Source organism: Apteryx mantelli, chromosome 5 (genome assembly GCF_036417845.1).
Source record: "Apteryx mantelli isolate bAptMan1 chromosome 5, bAptMan1.hap1, whole genome shotgun sequence".
In the NCBI taxonomy this organism is placed as follows: Eukaryota; Metazoa; Chordata; class Aves; order Apterygiformes; family Apterygidae; genus Apteryx; species Apteryx mantelli.
This window is the reverse complement of record NC_089982.1, coordinates 53994302-54014518: the sequence shown is the minus strand read 5'-3', so window position 1 is coordinate 54014518 and position 20217 is coordinate 53994302. Positions and strand designations below refer to the sequence as shown.

The 20217-nt window shown below is 37.5% G+C and overlaps 1 protein-coding gene across 5 annotated transcripts in view; it reads left to right on the top strand.

Annotated features, from left to right (window-relative positions):
• The window catches only part of ZDHHC2 (zinc finger DHHC-type palmitoyltransferase 2), a 52742-nt gene that overhangs the window by 27570 nt on the left and 4955 nt on the right, over positions 1-20217 (top strand). For 2 of the 5 annotated variants that reach the window (XM_067298013.1, XM_013949488.2), the window contains exons 7-13: positions 1800-1920; positions 2661-2793; positions 5307-5433; positions 5608-5700; positions 6889-6998; positions 7477-7554; positions 15012-19321. In XM_067298013.1, coding sequence (XP_067154114.1) covers positions 1800-1920; positions 2661-2793; positions 5307-5433; positions 5608-5700; positions 6889-6998; positions 7477-7517 — 625 coding nt within the window. In that variant the 3' untranslated portion in view covers positions 7518-7554; positions 15012-19321. Of the gene's footprint in view, positions 1-1799; positions 1921-2660; positions 2794-5306; positions 5434-5607; positions 5701-6888; positions 6999-7476; positions 7555-9504; positions 14619-15011; positions 19322-20217 lie in introns of those variants that run through there. The other 3 variants (XR_010884428.1, XR_010884427.1, XM_067298014.1) reach the window with 3 other exon arrangements.

Sequence of the window (20217 nt, the reverse complement as noted above, 5' to 3'; positions counted from 1 at the left end):
TTACTTGCAATTTACACAGAACTGTTAACCTTGAGATATATAATGAGAAAAACACTTTACAGTAGAGAATTGTAAACTTACATTTCTATAACAATCATGAAAAGCTTGGAAACATTTGTCTTCTACTTTTTATTAGAACAATATCTTGTGAATCCTACTTTAATTGTAGTTAATGTAGACACTTAGCTATTGCTTTTTAACTGTCCAAATGGTGATGCTAAATTTAATATTTATCCAAGTAGTAATGTTTTATAATAAACTCCATAAATAAGATTAGTGTGCTACAGTGGAAGTTTATTCGATATTTTAAGATTTTTACCTATTCTGACTACTATGCATCCTGCCCTTACCGTCACTACCTCCCTAAATAAAAGAATAGTTGCAATAACTTGTACTACGTTTCTGGAAGAAACGAAATTGAGACTCTGCAAGGCTTCTTATGTTTTTCAGAATCGCTTTCAATGTATAAGTGCTTTTTCGGACTCTTAACTGTCTAATTTTTCTGACAGCAGTATCATTAAAGAAGTTACTGGGATTTTTTCTTTCTCAAACTCTTCTCGAGAATTATGTCATAGTGCATTGTGCAATGTTAACTTTGGTTAGTTTCTTAACACAATGAAATAAAAGAAAAAGGAAGCTTTTCATGGTCAGCTTTCCAAAATTTCATATCACAGAATCACAGAATCGCTGAGGTTGGAAGGGACCTCTGGAGATCATCTAGTCCAACCCCCCTGCTCAAGCAGGGTCACCTAGAGCACGTTGCACAGGATCGCGTCCAGGCAGGTTTTGGATATCTCCAGAGAAGGAGACTCCACAGCCTCTCTGGGCAACCTGTTCCAGTGCTCTGTTTGATGAATGTAATGTCACTACACGTTTTATACAGCTCTGAAATTTATAATACTTAAAATATTGGCTCTAAAGTGAAGCTACAGTCCTAAATGAACCCTCATCATGTCTCTTTGATGACAGTGTATTCTAGTCGCTAATTATTATGTGTAAACTTAAATTCTTTAAAAATGGGAAGCAGGTAAACTTGAAGTCTGTAAAAAGAAATGGTAAAATAAGATTTATCTTAACATTTGGACATGTATTTATATCTTCATCTCTTTCATTAGCTGTCATGTTGTCACTGATGTGGAACATTTGCTTCAACAACAGTGTTTCCCTGATTTTTTTTTTATGTAAATGAAAATATATTTAAGGGTTTCATATGAATACTCTTAAGTATGAATCTTGCAAAAAAGTTTATATTACTATGTAATATGATGAATAATGGAGGATATGAATTAAATGAGACTTCCTTTATTCTCACAAAATTCAACCGAGATCCAAAATCTTGGCTTGCAACTCTTCTAGCTGTTGTGCACAGTATACCTAATAGTAAAACATGGATACCTAAACCTACCTACAAACTAAAAAAAGTGACCGTAACTGCAGTTCACAGTTACATTAGGTTTGTCGGGAACAGATTTCATGCAGTAAGCCAAATTTTAATTTCAGTAGACTGTATAAAGTGGTATTACTTTGTAAAGTTCTTCGGTGTTTTGTTGTTGTCGTGGGGATTTTTTCTTTTGTTTTTCTGTCAGAGTTACTATACTGATTCAGGAGTGGAAGCTAAATACATTTCAGTAGCCTGGGGCATCACAAATAGAGAGGAGGCAAAAGCCTGGTTTACATACTGATAGATACTAACTTTTGTTAGAATAAATGAGTTTAACTGTAAACTGGACTAAAGCAATGAATGAAACTTTCTTTACATTCCGTTTTCCTTTTTACGTTTTTTTTGTTGTTGTTGTCAGGGTGAACAACTGCGTAGGATTCTCCAATTATAAATTTTTTCTTCTCTTCTTGGCTTATTCTCTACTGTACTGCATTTTCATTGCTGCAACAGATTTACAGTATTTTATCAAGTTTTGGACAGTAAGTACACATCTACATACTGTCTTCAAGCATATGAAGTTACTCCTGTGCAAGAAGTCAGATCTGAGGTTTTATGTTGTAATTTAGTATGTCCTAATATAAGGTACAAAAGTTCAGCTAATAATCATAGTCCTCTCTTTTTTTTTCTCCTGTTTATCATAGTTTATGAAGTTTCACTATTTCCTACGTTATTTTGAAGCTGCATGAAACAACTATGCAATCATTTAGAAAACACTTTACAAGGGAATTTATATTTTAGATAGCTTTGTTGACTTATTTTAATAATATACAATGAAAAAAGCTTCAAGGAAAATCTGTACTGTTATGATTATTACGTTTCACAACCTAGGATATTGCCTTCTTAGATTTGCAGTGATATTTATGCTATAGCATAACTATTCTGAGAAGGCTAATTAAACAAGATAATTGCTCTGAATATAAATCATTCTTCTCTAGAAGGCACTTCAAAATACATAACTAAGATTGAGATCCAAATTTCAGATTCTTGTTGTCAATATTTCTATTGTCTCAGGAAAGGGCCAGTTTCTTTAACTTGCATGCTGTCAGCAACCTTGGCCAACTGTAAGTAACAGGTATATAGCACATTTATTCAGGCTCTTGCTGCACAGTATGTTTGTGTCTGTATAGAACTGAATTTCATTGAATAGAGAGGATTATTAATAATCAAGTTAAACAGTTATTTTCCCAATTCTAACAGCATAATTCTCCTTTCTTTTTAGAATGGCCTGCCTGATACTCAAGCCAAGTTCCACATCATGTTTTTATTCTTTGCCGCAGCCATGTTTTCTGTCAGTCTGTCTTCTCTCTTTGGATATCATTGTTGGCTTGTCAGCAAGAATAAGTCTACATTAGGTAAGAACATTTAATGCTTCTGTGTTTGATAGCAAAAAAATATATATATATATATATTATATGTATGGAAGTAATGGAAAAAGAGGGCAATGCTGTATGTATTCCTTTGTCCTTGGATCCTGGTTAGAAAAACCTGAGTCTGGCAGTGTCCAGTACTGATTGCCCAGTTCTGCTGCTCCCCAGAAATTTTGGCTTTTTTGTGTCCTGCCCTGAAGTGCCAAGCCATTAATGAGCTTAACCTCTCCTCCCAGCTTCTCCCGTCTGTAGCTTATTAACAGAAACTGAACAAATTTTTAAAAAATTGGGATCACTTTGTAATAAATGTTACATGGACTAATATGTTTTTGCACAACTGCTCCTTGCTTGGCATTCCCAGGCTTCAGGTCCCGTCTCAGAGTCCTCTGATGTGACATCTCAATCAGGGCAGTGACTCCAGCAGTTCCTTTCCATCCTTTTATTGTCTACTAGCATCCCCTACCAACCTCCTAGTCCCCTAGAGAACCACAGCTCCTGCTTTCACTTCAGTTAGAATTTTTTAAAAAGCTCTGAAAATCACAGTTAGTAATTCCAAGAATTTGCCTGCACTGGAAGCAAGAAAAAAAATGAATCTATAAGACAAGCTGTAAACATATTATGGCTCCAATATTGTTATTTTTGATCAACATGAAAGAGTACAAAGAGTTAATATCAGAAAATAACCTGATGCAGAAGAACAGGTTTTAAAGCAGTGCTTCTATATTTAGTAGTAAATGAATCCAGAGATCTAAAAGGCAATTTCATAGTTGCAAGTCCTGTCTATCACACAATCATAGATGTGTAGAAAGGATTCTGTTTTATGAGTTAATTTTAAAAACCTCAGAGAAGATGGCCTGTGCCTTTACTATGGGAGTGTTTATAACTGCATTTAATAACAATGTTAAGGCAGGATTTCCCACCATACAGATGAATGTTTGTCTGGTCACAGGTCTAGAAAAAAGAGGAGCAAAAGATTTCTATGTGCCTGTCCTTTACTATATCCTGGACTGTAATAATACCAGTTTGCTGATATGTTTGTCAAAACGTCTAGATCTCTAAATGCCTTCCTGTTGATATAAGCTGACTTAGACTAAGCAAGCAAAAGTGTTTTTTTTTCCATTTCTCCTGGGCTCTACTAATATGTTTCCATGATTATTGGAAAACTTTGTTTATATAATCATTGGAAGAAAGCTTGCTTACTTCAAGACTTCTCTAGGGTTTGTGTGTTCCTTTGGTATTCTGAAAAATTGGACAGTAGCTTATAGATTAGTAACAGAAGAAATCACTCAAACTAGTTGTAAGTGGAGAAGAAAGTTTTATTAATGATGCTTAAAGGAATTAATTGAATATTCTGTTTATAAACTGTTATCAGCTTTAGTGCACATGTAAGTATAAAAATATTTGTTCAATGGTAATTGTAAGGTGGTACGCTTCTAATTAATTTTACGTTTTTAAAACTTGTTAAATTTCACACAGTTAATATATACCATGTTTTCTGTATACATAGTCTAATCAAAAAGATGTATTTATATCTCTTCTTTCCATTTTACTTTGGGAGTAACTCTACATGTCAGGCCCTGAACATGCAACAGTTTGGTAATTAAACTTTGACAGCTTTAAGTGTGGCTATGTTTAAATCATACTAGGAGAGGTTTTCCTGGCCTAACATGGGCGTCTAAAGGACATCTCTATTTTCTTCTCCCCCTTCTTTAAACACCTTATAACTAATGCACACCTACACTTTGAAGGTCATTTTCGGCATTTCATAGCTGAGGGTTTATTACAGAAGAACAGTCTCTGCGTGATGCCGGAAGGGCTTGTATAAGCTGTACAGTCAGTACATCAGGACATGGTTTGCCTACTATATATAGCCAATTAAGGGAATTAAATGGCTATCAGTCACTTGGTGAAAAGTGAACAAGTTTTCTGCTTCTGACACTTTGCAACACTTGAAGCTATCTTTAGCTCTCTTCTCTAGACATTTGGATTGGACCATCCATGGGGAATTATCTCGGTCTGTGAGTAAAGTGCTTTCTTTATGTAGCTGTAAAAATACAGAATGTTTTCATAGCCCAGGGTGTGAAAGGCTGGTCTCGCTACTAAAGTAGATTAAGTATTTCTTCTTTTCCATTACTCTTTAGGTAGTAGACCCTTTGTGTAGGTTTTTCTTTCTGAAGAAAACTCTGTGGTGTAGTCACATGGTGAAATCTTCATATAATATACCAGTCCTTCTTAAAAAGTAAGTTCCTCACTCTTCCTTTTCTTGATTAGGGAAGAGGATAGAGGGCAAAACTTCCACCCTTCCTCAACCACAGAATTTCCTCTGTAAATATAGTGTATCAGTGATTTCGGGTTTCATGAGTGACCTAACTTTATCGGTCATTTATACCATACAGCATTTCCTCTTGGATGATGATTTCATCAGTTCAATTGTCTAAATACTGATGTGAAACTTAAATGCATTTTGTGTGAAAATGCAACTTTTTTTTTTTTTGAAGAGGTGTTCAGAGCTCCCATATTTCGTCATAGAACAGACAAAAATGGTTTTAGTCTGGGCTTCAGCAAAAATCTAAGGCAGGTGTTTGGTGATGAGAAGAAATACTGGTTGCTGCCTGTGTTTTCAAGGTATGTGTTAAGTTTTGATTGCTTCATTTGCTGAATCAGAAGCCACAGGAATGTTGGTTTTGGTTTGATTTTGTTTTTTAAGTTTTCTGAAATTAGATATGGTAAAATTCACTTGAAAGAAAACAATTCTGCAAAGCATTTTTGTAAGTGCAACACTAATTCTGAATTTTTCAGTCTAGGGGATGGTTGCTCCTTCCCAACTTGCCTTGTTAATCAAGATCCTGAGCAAGCTTCCACACCTGGTGGTCTTAATTCAACATCCAAAAAGTAATCTTCTGCTTATTGTTACATATTTCAGATAGCTGATATTCTATTTTTCCAGTGCACATATAAATGGAACCATATATAACCTATCTAAAAGTGGTAAGCAAATGAAGAGTTTCCTGTTAAGAAATAAAGTAAAATTTAAAACAGCTAAGTAAGTTGTCATTCAGCTAAGCCTGCCTCAATATATTGTTTCAGTAATGTTTTGTTCTGCATACATAGGAGATGATAGTTAATCGGTCTTCCTGGACCTGTACACGTTACTTTGAGAAGCTTTTTGGGGAGGCCTGTTTCTTCATATCTGGTGAAGGACGCTTTGCTTAAGAGAATCCCAGGCCTCAACAGTTGTGTGTGCCAGGGAGTTCTGAAGTGGGGAGTGGGAAGGAAGCTGCACATTAAATTCACATGTTTTGCTTCTGCTGATAATAGGAGACATTTTCTTAAATATTAAATTTCATCTTCCTCTTTCAGAGTCATGGCGTCTTTAAAGCGTGAAAAGTATGCAGACTTTATTTAAACTAAATAAATATGTCATAATATCTTAGTATTTCATATTGTGACTTTTTAGCAACATTTATATAAATGATGTATGTGATAAGTACAGTATATTGACTATGTGATGAAGAAATGATAATCAAATCATACTGACAATCTTTTATTCATAAAAGAAATGCATTAAATTTCAGCTAGTTATTTATTGACAGATAAGAAATATCCAGCTGGAGCATGTTTCAAGTCTTATGCCAGTAATTTAGGCATGTATTTGTACTGTTGCAAGTCCATGCATGATGATGGGATGGTGCAGGGAAAGTGAACCATAGCCTAGGTTAGGTGGGAGGTTTCAGAGATGTTTTCTTCACTGTTTATCATGTCAGATTTGTTGTAGTGGGGGAGAACATGTGTAGAGTGTATTTGGAGTTAAATTTTGTTTATTAATTTATAATATCTGCTGAAGAAAAAAGAACAAGAATGGTTTCCCAGTTCTACATTAAAGAGTTGCTTTTTAGATTACACTTGTACTTGTGACAACTAAAATGTAGCATTTGTAATGATAAAAGTTTAGTGATTCACCAGAAAATAAGCAAGGTAAGATATAGAAAATGTTGCATAAGACACAGTGTTGAAATGTGTAGTACGATGATGTGAAATTACCAAAGTTCACTTCCGTGTTCTTTTTTAATCGTGTTACAGTGAAAATCACCTGTTTCCTGCAAAGCCATTACGTGATTCCCAGAGCCACCTTCTTACTGATACACAATCTTGGTCAGAAATTAGTGCAAAGCCTGAAAAGGGCAAAGTTGGTAAGGAATTATTTGTGCTGCCATAATTAATTTTGTAATAAGTTATTTTTAGAGAATATAATGTAAAAATGACAGAGGTCACTTGGTTTATATTCATGAACCAAAATTGATTTCATAGAGCTGTGCCACTAAACTTAGCATTCTAAATGCATGTTTGTAAAAAGTTCCATTTGTGAAGCTGCCGAGTATCCTTCCAGTTTAGAGAGAAACATGGCTAAGAGATACTGAGAACAGTAATACTAGTAGATGTTTATTATCTCTTAGACTCAGTGTGATATTTCTTTGGGGAGACAAGTTACATATATCAGAATATGACAATATCTTGTTGCAACTAATGAAAAGCTATGTAATGGATATATGACAGGAATAGACTTAATAATAGTGGAACAAAACTAAGTTGATAGTTAAAGGATGTATTGTTTTTCTAAAAATGATATGACAACTTTTCATTTTAAAATATCATTTTTTGTCTTTAAAGGTATGAGCAATCCTGCATTAACCATGGAAAATGAGACCTAGTTTCTCTTAAAAGAAACATCTGAATATTGAAGGAAAGGTATGTTAACATTTTGTGTGCTTAATCTGCTATTCCTTGATTCCTTACCACTTGAAGAATGCACAAAAGATCTGTTTTCTTTTCCTTTTTAATTTTATTTAATTTTGTTACCATGAGGCAGTAGCACATAAATTCATGATTTTAAACTAAACCTTTGGGGATTTTTTGTTTGTTTTGTTTTGTTTTTTTAATAGGTCATGTTTTCAAAGTATTATTTAACCTTTATACCTGTATAGGTGCTTCTGGGGTATCTACAAGCAGTGGTGATACTGGTACTGAAACAGGTTATATGAGTCTAAAATGTGGGTGTCTAATGCAATTAAAGAGATGAGAAATGAAACTTTCAGCTGGTGTCAGCAATTTTTACTGCTCTATGTGGGTTTTTTTGTCTAGAATCTAAACTCTCATTTCTAACCCTTCCTTCAAAATGCAAAGTGGCATGCCTCTGCCCTTTTGAATCAATCGAGCAGTTGCTTCAACAAAACAATAGCTTCTGGGAAAGAATAAATTATTCAACTTCTGTTAGTTTCATGTCTTTTACATGTCATCACCACTCAAGTGCTGGTGTTTTTGAACAAAGCAATCCAAGAATAAAGCACTTAAAAAACAAAAAAACAAACAACAAAAAAATATATAACCCCCCCCCCCAAAAAAAAAAAAACCCAGGTCTTTGGATCAAATTATGAAATGTTACAGACATGCCACTAATTACAACTAGCTTTGTCATGTTTGGGGTTTTACTTTCAAAGCTCTAATACATAATTTATTTAACAACTTGTTAACCTTAATCTTTCTTTGAACAGTGTGTGTACATTTTCTTGAAACTCTGTTATTTAAATTAATTTGAATGTCAGACTTACTTGTGATCTGTGGATTGTTCTTGAGACACAAAGTGTGTAAAAAGGTTTTTTTTCAAGGTATCTTGCTTGATAAACACCTCACACTATTTTTTTTTTTTTTTTAATCTAGTCTGGGAAGGTAGTAATTAGATTTGTATTTGTGGTCTGATTTCCCCCCCCCCACACACACACATTTAAAAGAAAAGAGAGACCACCTTCAGAAGAGGTTAAGTGTTCCAAAGAGCAAGTGTAAAGCCACCTAAAGAGGGGCCTGGAAATCAGTTTTTGTCTCAGACCAATGTATGCACATCTTGAAAGAGCTAAGGAGAGCTAGTTTCTCTGGCATGAGCTGGTACCCATAGCTGTGTCTGAGATTTTACTATGCGGCACTTAAAAGTCTTTCTGGAGATGTAATGAAAGAGCTACATTATTGTGTGTGTGTGTGTATATATATATGTATATATATATATATATATATATATACATATATAGCTGACATACAGCTGCTGGAATAAGAGCCCTTATCTGAAAATGTTCTTACAGTGTTTTTCCTTGCATTTAACTTTATTCCTTTATTGTCAATATTCTGAGTTATATTTGCTCCTGGGCACTGAATAGGATACTTTATTAAAGATGCTGAATCACAATATCAAAACCAACTAATGTCTCAAAAGCACTTTGACATGAAAAATACAGCCCACATACCTGCAAAGGTGTTGCTAATTTGAATTTTTATCCCGACTAAGGATATGATCAATCTGTATAGTTAATCAGAAGACTAATAACTGAGACTACCAGATATAGTTCACACTAATGCAATACAGAATTGTTTTTTAATGATGTAGGTACTGTGAAGATTGCTCACTTGACTTTATAAATGTCCAGTGGCCAACTTACTATGTGGTCAGTTTTTAGTCACTGCCATGTGACGTGAATTAATAACATAACTGTGAAGTTAAGTCTCATATGCTCCTCTTCTTTAGTGTGTATGATTTTTATTCAGCTGTCATTTGCCATCTCCTTTGAGTTGATGAAACTTGTTGCAATAACTCCATTGTTAAGTATTCTTCATTTCTAAAAACACTTTTTGGAATTTTATGTTCTGTTCCAGTTCAAGAAAAAGCAGTTGTTGGAAGGAGGATATATTCTTCCAAAAATCAGCCCTATTGGCCCACTGTTCCTGTCTGCTGTTATGTGGATGTGCTCAGAAAATAAACTGACAGATAATTAGCTGTCTCCATATCACTGCTTGAAACATGAAACAAGACATACTACTTTTGAACCATAGAAAGAATGTTTCAGCTTAAAATTACTGTCCTTGAATGGTAAAAGATAATTCTGAGTATTATGAAATGAAAAAAGGGGGCTGAGGTTATTCTGCAAATTCTGTGGGTGGTTTTACTTTGATATTCAGCACAAGAAAAATGTGACCTTCTAACATATCAGTCCATGTTCTTGCCGTGGTTTTGAGAATTCACCTGTTAATTCAAATTGCTGCAAGTGGGTGACTTAAAAAACAAATTTTTGCACTACTGGCTTTATGGATTGGGAGAACAAGCAATGTTGATGGTGAATAATTGAGTGGCTTGGTGGACTGTATTTTCTTTTGCGCACTTGATAAGCTGTTTTTGAAGATAAGCCAGCCTGAGTGAAGTAGCAGGCTATATTTGGAACATGTTCAGAAAGCTTGATTGCAAAGGCTCCCTCTTCTCTCAGATATGCACCACCAATAGATTGCAAAGTTGTGGAAAGGGAAAAAACCTCCTGTGTTAATTGAGTACTATAGCTACAGTCAGTCACTTGTAAGCGGAGTGATATAAAGCCCACGTTCAGGTGGATAACTTATAAATGAACCTGGCCAACTGGGGATTTTGATGAAAGCTGCGCAGGACAGTCCTATGAAAGGGGGATTTTATTGTCCCTTTTGGAGCCCTTATCCCTGTAGGGAAAGGAATGTTGGCATTTCACTTTGATTCAGGAAGGCTTTGAACCTACCTGTGCTCCTGAGGGGCACTGTCCCACAAAATCCTAGTTTGATTAATCAATAGTTGTCTCATTTCTTTTCTCAGTTGTTCTTCAAGACACTTCATTTCTTATTGCATAACCCAAGGAATATTAAATACAATCAAGGAGATTTATTATCATAACTTGTGATATTTACATTTATAGGACAATGGACATTTGATTGTAATACCAAAAAGCCAAACGTGCTGCACATGGGAAACCCCTTTCAATGAAGTTAGGAGATATCAGCTTGCTTAGGATCAAAGTTTACCAGCCAGATAATAAAAGATGCATTATCAACCTTCAAAGTCAAGGAAGTTTCAGCAACACAAATCTAATTGTCTTGTGCCTTTCGTATACAATATGTTTATGGTATCACAGTGTTTACATTTAAATACAAAGTAATTGTATTATTCAGAAAACAACTTTAGGAGGAACTTAGTTACACTTTTGATGTGGCTGGATAAGAAAACTAGTCTAAAAAAAAAAAAACAACAAAAAACCAAAAGACCTTTCAGACTAAGCTCAGTTCAATTGAAGCAGAAAAGTTCTTCTGTTCTCAAAACTGAATTACTTACCAGGCTGGTTCACAATGCAGATTCCAGTTGTTTATTATGGACTAGCAAACTCATTTAGAAAACTGGCACCATGACTAAGTGACAGATTTCTGAAAGCAAAAAAATCTTATCACTAACTCTTCTACAGGCAGGTAACTAATTTTTTTTTCCTAAATTTACAAGTGAAGTGATGATGGATGGCCATTGGAACACAAACATGGCTTTTTTTTTTCTATTAGGGAAAAATGTATTGGTTTTAACTTCTCTTTTCATCTCAAAATTTGACCAGCCTGAAAACATCCATTTCTTGCCAGAAGTGCCAGAGTATGGATTCCTTGATGTGGAACACTTTTAAACTAGCGTGAAGGTAGCATACAGTTTACATGATGCGACCATCTAGCAACCAAAAGTTTTTCATAGCTGTTTATTCAGTGCTGTTCTGTCAGCTTCCTTTGTATCAGTGGTTATTTAAAGGCTAACTTGTCAAGGAATAATGGGGAGAGGGGAAATATATTTTTAACACTTCAAATTCTCTTATCTGTATAGTCTTGGTTTTACATGGTTATTCAAGGGGAGGTTTGTCATGGAGCATGCATTTAAAATTACTGTAGAGTTGAAATTCAGCTTTAATGTAACTTGCTCTGTATTTTTACACAAAGACTAAGTTCAGATTTCCTCCCCAGCAAAATTCATAGTGGAAATAGATCTCTCTCAAATATAGATCTCACACTTGGCTTTCCACAGGAAGGAAATTGGCCTCCCTGTGTCCAGGAGCTCTTGGCAGGAGGTGGGATATATGTAGAGGAAGGACAAGGATGATATGGACTCAAGAAATGTGTATCTTCTCAATGTCTCAGAAGTCACGTTTAGAAAGCACAATAGCCCTAAACAATCTGCAGTATTGATGTAGCCACAGGCTGTCTCTCTAGTAGAAAACTGATGGAGTTATAGTGCCAGAAACATATGCTGATGAAAGGAAGGAACAGGGAAAGAGAAAAATGGAGGTGGCTCAGGTGCAAATGTTTGATGTGGCTGGCCCAGAGGACAGTAGCTGCACCTGAGCTCAGTATGACCATGAGCCATGCTCAAAGAGCAATGTCAGCAGCTTTTCAGAGTTCCTGGCAGTTCTGTCAGTATATGGTAAAAGTGAGCTAATCATGCGCCAAGTTACAGTTTCTGATTTGACTCTATTCTTGATTTTAAGCTCCCAAACACTTTGTGAAGTGAAAAATTGTCTTTCGGACATGGGAGAATTTCTGAGGAGGTGATGGAAGCAAGAATGCAGTGTTATTGGTTGTCAGTTTACACTGTTCTCTATATTCTTGCTAGGCACTTTACTACAGCCTTATGTGTAATTTCTGTAAATTGTTCATTTTTTCTTCTTTTTTTAAAAAAAAAGACTGCTTTATACTAAACTGTACAGTTAATCTTTACTAATCTACTTTTTTGCTAAATATAGCCCTGATATTTGTCTAAAGTATCCCTGCATTTCAAGCTTTAGGGGAAATTGGATGAGCTCTACAGATTCCTTAGGTGGGCCCGAGTCCCTGGTGAGGGCAGGGTTTAATTTATTTTGTATACATGTAAACAGTCATGTGAATCACTAGCCACTCAGGTCTGTGCAACAAGCTTTCTTAATCTGTAGGTTAGAACAATCCAATACATGTCTGCTCCAGAAGTAGTCCACACATGTTCTGTATCAACTAATGTACTGAAATGATGTAATTCTAGAAGTTGTCACAGAGCTATTTTTATTAAGAAAACAAAACACCTAAGATACTGGTGAGATCCTTCCATTAAGCTATTTACTAACAGACACCAGACAACTGCTGATATGCACTTTAATTCTTTAACTTGAAAAAAACCTGTCCATCTTAAGTTGTAGATTTAAAGCTCTTACATAGTCTACAACTGTGGGCAGGTAACTAATGAAACACTTGTAATTTTTCTTTTGACTGTGTACTTCTACTACTAATCAGGGTCTTCAAGCAAAACTTCAGCATGGCTGGAAGAAGCAAGTTTGATCTGAAGTGTCTGTTTTAGTGCATGGTATTGAATTTCTGAAGCATAATTCTTTAACTGTTTTGTTGGTTCTAAACTGAAACTGAAATATAGTTCTTGCCCTGATTCAATTGACTAATATGTTGGATGGGGGGAAAAAAATCTTTAGTGTACAACTTTGCCACTTGTTAATGTATTGCTCGCATAAATAAATATTTCACATTCAGCAAATCATGTACAGAGTAGTCTTTAACCTGCTACTTTCAGTTTCACTGACAATGTACTAATTACACTAAGTCCCACCGCCCCCAGCTTTTCCAGAGATCTTGACTTTTCCAGGTAAGTTCTCTTTCTCCAGTTTAACTGCTTGTTCCATAGCACTGTGAAACAGGGAATCCTTTTCAGGCTGTTGTTTGTGAAGCATTCCCTGTGTCCAAACTGGCAGAGCACATACAGCCCTTTAACAACTGCACTTCTTTGGATACTGTTAAAGGGCAAAAGGTAGGTTTGGGTCAGTCAGGAGCTGAATATTCTTCCTGGAGGAAGGTCCTCTCTGGGGGCTTGTTCCTAAGCCCTTGTTACTTTAGGGAATTGAGGAGCCATAAAGACGCAGAGTGTTTTATGCAGAATTGTGCCTCTTTACACAGCTCTCCATGAGAGCTATCACCAGTCCCTCCCATGCCAGAGTCTCCTCTCCATCTGACTCCATTCTCTGTATTTTGCTAACACTCTTCACTAGGAAAGTGTTAGATCCACCTCTGGTGCTGAGAGGAATTAGTTACTGTCTACTCAGGGCCTCAAAAAAAAAAAAATGCAGGAACATTTGTGTAAAGTAGAGTCTGTGACTGAGATTAAAGCAACTCTCACCTGTTACACACATTTCAGACATGCCTTGTAGTAGCTACAACCTTTTTCCACCCTGTTTCTACAGAAGTGTGGATTTTTTTTATTAAAACCCCTCCATAAATATTTGTATTGAACCATAAATGAAAAAGGTTCAAGCTAATGAAGGTACTAAAGCTAAGACTGGAAAAATGTATAGACCAATCTATCCAATACCATAATTCAAAAAAAAAAACGACCAACCACACACACACCCACACACAAAACCAAAACCTCAACATACTTGTTAAACCATATGGATGATGGTGTCTTTCTTGCCACATGCACCTACCACTTTTTCATCAGTGACCAGGAAAGAGGACAGGAAAAGCAGCAGCTTTTTGGGGTAACATTTTGAGCAAGCATCAGACTTAAGAAAAGCTTTGCCTGCTTTCCCTTTATAGTTTTTCAGTTTTCCCCTTTTTTGATTTCTGGTCATCATTTTCCTCCCACTCCTTTCAGGGTTTCATTGTGGATAGGCAACTCCTTCATTTCTCAAAGTTATCCTCATGGCACCCATCACTGAAATACAGTAAATTAGTCAACCTGAAATATGACTTCATAGTTTCCAGCATTTGGGGCAATAGCCCAGATCACAGAAGTGCAGTCTCAAGCAGATGGACCCAACAGTTTGATTGCAGCAGTTGGAGGAGTGTGCCATAAGCCATGCCCCCTTTCCCACCTCCAGCATGCTCACAGCATAACTGATTGGCATATCTGGAACAGACCCAAGGCTTCCTGACAACCACCATTTTGTGAAGACTTTTTTCTTTTTTTCCTCCTGAAAACAGAAAAATTCTTAGTTCATGTAGGAAGGAGACCTGTTTGTTTTTAAAGGCAAAATACACTAAGTATACAAACTCTTTGTTACAGCCTGAACAATAGGAACCTATGACCAGTTATTTTCCATATAAACTCAGAGATTAAACTGAACAGTAGTTCAAACAGATACTGGCACAGCACACAAAGTCAGTAGCTTAGTGCTGGCATAAGCACACTAGCAGTTAACCTTCTTACTAAAACACCACCATAGATACAACAGATGCTCTACTGCATGCAGAGGGACAAGAACAGAGGGGAAAAAAAGGAGCTTGCAAAGCTCAGCTATTACGTAGTGAAAGGTAAATAAAAGATACTGTCAACAATTTAATGGTTTTCTTTTTCTTTTTTTTAGAAAACACTGTTCCAGATGGTAAGGTGACAAGTGCAACCACAGCTTTCAATTGCTGTCCCATAAAACATAGAATATGCTCTCTGCAATGCAGCACAACCCTCCAAATTCAGCTGTTTTTGATTACTCCTTCACAGAGAAGGCTTCCCCTCCCTCCATCTCTCTCCCCCATTTTACCCAATACTCTTAAATGAAGCAAGTATTTCATGAGATCAGGAAGCAAATTCTCCTGCTTCAGCAGAGGCTAAGAAAATAGGTCTCATCAGCGACCATCATTGGCAGAAAAAGGATGAGACAAGGCTCTGAAAATCCAACAGTGCTCTGAAATCAGATCGTCGCATTTGCAGCAATGAACACAATTCATTCCCGGTCCAAGGTAGGTAAAGTAACTGCAGGAGAATCATCCTCATTCTTTACTATACCTGCTTAGGCAACATGGAAGAAAACACCAAAATAAATCTCCTATAAAGCAAACCACATTCAAGTTCAGTTATACCAGGAAAAAAGCTTCATGTTATGAATGGGAAGGTACAATGAGACAATCTAAGAGTTCTACTTTACATAAAATCAAGTTTTATCATTTGTGAGATTTGGCTCAAACATGCTACAAATTCTGTTGGAGGCTTTTAGCTTTCTTTGTCATCACTGACTTGGTGCTGATAGATAAAAATCTTAAGTCTATTTTATTTAAAAGCTAGTTAGCATAATAATTTTACAAGTTAATGAACTGCACTGAACCAAGGCCATCCTAAATCAATTAAAATCATGTGAATATTAAACAGTAGGTGTTTCCTGGGAAAGTCCTAAAACCTGATTCATTGTGGAAGTAATTTAAGTGTATTCAACTAGCTTAAGCTAGCTAACTTCAAGCTTGAGATACCAGTTGGAAGTTTAAAACACAAGACACAGAAATGCATGTTGTCAAGTAAAAGTGATGCTTGAGAAAGTGAAAAAAAATAGGACACTAAAAAAATGATTTACTGTCAGGAAGCTTGACTGAAATTAAGATGCTTGGGTTCAAGGGTTTTTTTTCCTTTCTTTGAACGATACATTGGTTAATATGTAGCACACTTCAAAAAAAATCAGCAATATCTGGACTTATAAAGGTACATTTTCATTCATTTTGCCTACTGATTTACTTAGCCCTTCACTCATTTTTCTAAGTGGCAGCAAAAGAGAGGGATTACCCAGAAGAGTTTCGTGGAGCTAAACAAGCACTACCACTCAAGAAAGATTGAACGTTCAACTAAAGATTAAATGCAAGATTTCTTCAGCACTAACACAAGATATAATTTTTTCATTTAATAGTTCTAAATAAAATTTTCTAAAATTGTATCATCTGCCCTTGGCTTTCAATGAGAAGAACAACTTAAAAGATAAGTTTGACTTTGTAACTTTTGTTCTGAAGTATACCCTTTTACCATCACTGCTGAACAATTAACAGAAATGCAACTTGTAACCCAGCAAGAGTCAGTGAACTGGATTTATGTACAGCCGTACAAGCAACACACTTGTTATCAACCAGCTTCTCCCATTGTGACTAATCATCCTCTTAACAAGTTATTCAGATCCATGGCTCGCTCTCTGCAATTGCTTCCGTACTTCAAGCAATACTTGCTGAAGTACCTTTGATGAAGTAATTTTAAGTTAAGCAAAAATAGACTGAAAACAACTTTGCTTCTCCAAAGTGCATTGTCCCCTTCTGCTTAAAGAGCGTAGGGTGCCCACAACCTGAAAGCCTAAGTAACAAAGTGGTACCAACCATGTATCTGTTCTTTCAGCAAAACACAACATGGCAGGAGTGAAAACATATATGTGCAGAAAGAGAGCAGACCTTCCATGACACAGGCTGTCTGCATGAGTTACATCTTGCAGTCCACACTATCCAACATGAAGTAACTACTCAGTCTTCAAGAGACTAGATGGACTGTCATCGGGGTGACCAACAAGCATTTGCAAGTACCTCATAGCTGCAGGACACCCATACTAGGCCTCATGTATTTGAGGTTTAAGGATCCAATGCAGTCTAGGGAAATGTGCTTTAATATCACAGAATCATGCAATAGTTGAGGTTGGAAGGGACCTCTGGAGACCCCAAGTCTCCTGCTCAAAGCAGGGTCAACTAAGCAGGTTGCTCAGGCTTGCGTCCAGCTAGTTTTGAGTATCTCCAGGCACGGATACTCAACCACCTCTCTTGGACAACCTGTTCTAGTGTTCAATCACCCTCACAGTAAAAAGGATTTTTTTTGTGTTCAGATGGAACTTCCTGTCTTCCAGTTTGTGTGCATTGTCTCTTGTCCTGTCACTGGGCACCATGGAGAAGAGTCTGGCTCCACTTTCTTCAGTCTCCCACATCAGGTATTTATACACAGTGGTAAGATCCCCCTGAGCCTTTTCTTCTCCAGACTGAACAGTCCCAGCTCTCTCAGCCTCACCTTGTATGAGAGATGCTCCAGCCCCTTAATCATCTTCACAGCCTTTCACCAGTCTTGTTCCAGGATGGCCACATCTCTCTCATACTGGGGAGCGCACAACTGGACCAAACACTCCAGGTGCGTCTGTCCAGGGCTGAGTAGAGGGGAAGGATCACCTCTCTCCACCTGCACCCAGGAGGCTGTTGGCCACCTTTGCCCCAAGGGCACATTGGTGGCTCATGATCAACTTGCTGCCCACCAGGACCCCCATGTCCTTCTCTGCACAGCTGCTTTACAGCTGGTCAACCCCCAGTCTGTCCCGGTGGCTGGGGTTATCCCTTCCCAGATGCATGACTCAGCACTTTTTTGAACTTCATGAGGCTCCTCTCTGCCCATTTCTCCAGCCTGTTGAGGTCTCTCTGAATAGCAGCAGACACATTTGGCACATCAGCCACTCCTCCCAGTTTTGCATTATCTGCAAACTTGGTCCCATCATGCAGGTCATTAATGAAGATGTTAAAAAGTATTGGCCCTTACAGGACACCACTAGTGACTGGCCCCCAGCTGGACTTCATGCCACTGATCACAACCCTCTGAGCACAGCAGTTCAGCCAATCTTCAGTCCACCTCAGTGACCCCTTATCTAGCCCATACTTCATTAGTTTGTCAATGAGGATGTTACAGGAGACAGTGTCAGAAGCCTTGCTACAGTCAAGATAAACGACGTCCACTGCTTTCCCCTCATCCACTGAGCCACTCACCTCATCATTGAAGGCTGTCAGGTTGATCAAGCATGATTTCCCCTTCATAAATCCAGGCTGACTATTTCCAATCACCTTCTTGTCCTTAATAATCCTGGAAACCATTTCCAAACATATCTGCTCCATTACTTTCCAGGGATTGAGGTGAGGCTGATCAGCCTGCAGCTCTCTGGATCCTCCTTCTTGCCCTTCTTGAAGACAGGGTTGACATTTGCTCTCTTCCAGTCCTCAGACCCCTCTCCCAAACGCCATGACCATTCAAAGAAAATCAAGAATGGCCTCACAACGACATCAGCCAGCCCTTTCAGCACTCACATGCGTATCAGGTTCCATGAACTTGTGTATGTCCAGTTTCTTTAAGTGTTTCCTAGCCTGATCCTCCTCCACCGAGGGTAAGTCTTCCTTGTTCCAGACTTTCCCACAGGTCTCAGGGGCCTGGGATTCCCGAAGGCTGGTCTTATTGTAAAGACCAAGGTGAAGAAGTCAGTCAGTTCCTCAGCCTTTTTCATGTCCTTTGCCACTAGGGCTCCTGCCCCATTCAGTAACAGGCCCACATTTTCTCTAATCTTCATTTTACTGCTGATATACCTGTAGAAGCCCTTCTTGTTGCTGTTTAAGTCCCTCACCAGATTCAACTCCAGATGGACTTTTGTTTTCTTAACCCCGCCCCTGGATGCTCAGACAGTGTCTCTGTATTCCTCCTGGGTCACCTGTCCCTGCTTCCACCTCTTGTAGGCTTCCTTTTTATGTTTGAATTAACTTGGAAGCTCCTTGTTCATCAGTGCAGGCTTCCTGCCACTTTTGCTTGATTTCCTGTACATGGTGATGAACCATTCTTGAGCTTGGATGAACCAGTCAGATATGATTAGAGAAAATTTTTGGATGTCAGAGGTTATAGGTCATCCTCAAATTCACGTAGAAAAAGCCTCAGATATTCCAGACCTATTTTTTCTGTCTCAAGGATCCCTCTTGGCTAGCTTCAATGAGCAGAGATTCATGCTTAAAAATAAGAAAAAAAGTGACAGAGAACATAATGTTCCTGGAACAGACTCATTTGACTTCCAAAGCCAAAAATGCAAGTGAATAAAAATAATAATAAAAATCAAACATAACAGTTTTTGATATTATATTTCTTCTAACAAACCTATTCAAACAATAGCTTTTAAATGGATTGGGAAGAACACGGGCCTGGAAAGAGGATTCTTGTCTCTGAACAAAAAGGTGCATGTCTAGACAGCTGGAACTGTGCCTACACATTTGTTTTCACAAAAGCAATTAATCCTGTCCACTTTGGAAACATTTAGATTTTAGAAACTCTGCACTTTACAAGTAATAGTCCTATAAATGAGAAGAAAAGCTTTTTTCATAATCTCTACAACTGGCCATTTAAATCACTCCTTAATGGAAACAAAATCTAATTTTGCCAAGGAAACTGAATGCTGCACAGACATCTCCCAGCTGTAATCAACTCTCATCCACAGACAGGTCACATCTGATCAGACCAAGAGTTCTCACATGGAATAAAGCATAATCTTAATTTCACTCTGGTGACTTTTGAGGACAGCTTTTCCTACTGGAAGGAGACAAAAGAACAGAACTGCTTGAAGCCAAATACCCCACGAGAATTTTGGGCTAGGCTTACGCAAACTCAGCCTGGTCCTGCTGGCTGCATGCTCATTAGCAGCTGGGACACACAAGATGCACACCTAGCACATACCTTTTGGGTTAGCTTCTTCCAAAGGGAGCCCCAGCTCCAACAAGTTAATGATGTGAAGCAAAGCACAGCATGTGGGATGCCCAGCAGTCACTTCAGAAGCACATCCCAAACCAAACTAAAACTCTACTGTAAGCACATATTCGGAAGCCTCTGAAGACTTCCTTTGTCCACAGCTAAAAAGTTACTTCAAAACGAAAACCCAAAGTTCTTCTAAAGAAGTCATTTCCTTCAAAGGTTAACCACAGAGAGCTGTACCAGTATGCTTTGGGCAAAGCTACTAATATTTTAAACAATGTATCAGACTTCAGGGGTTACTT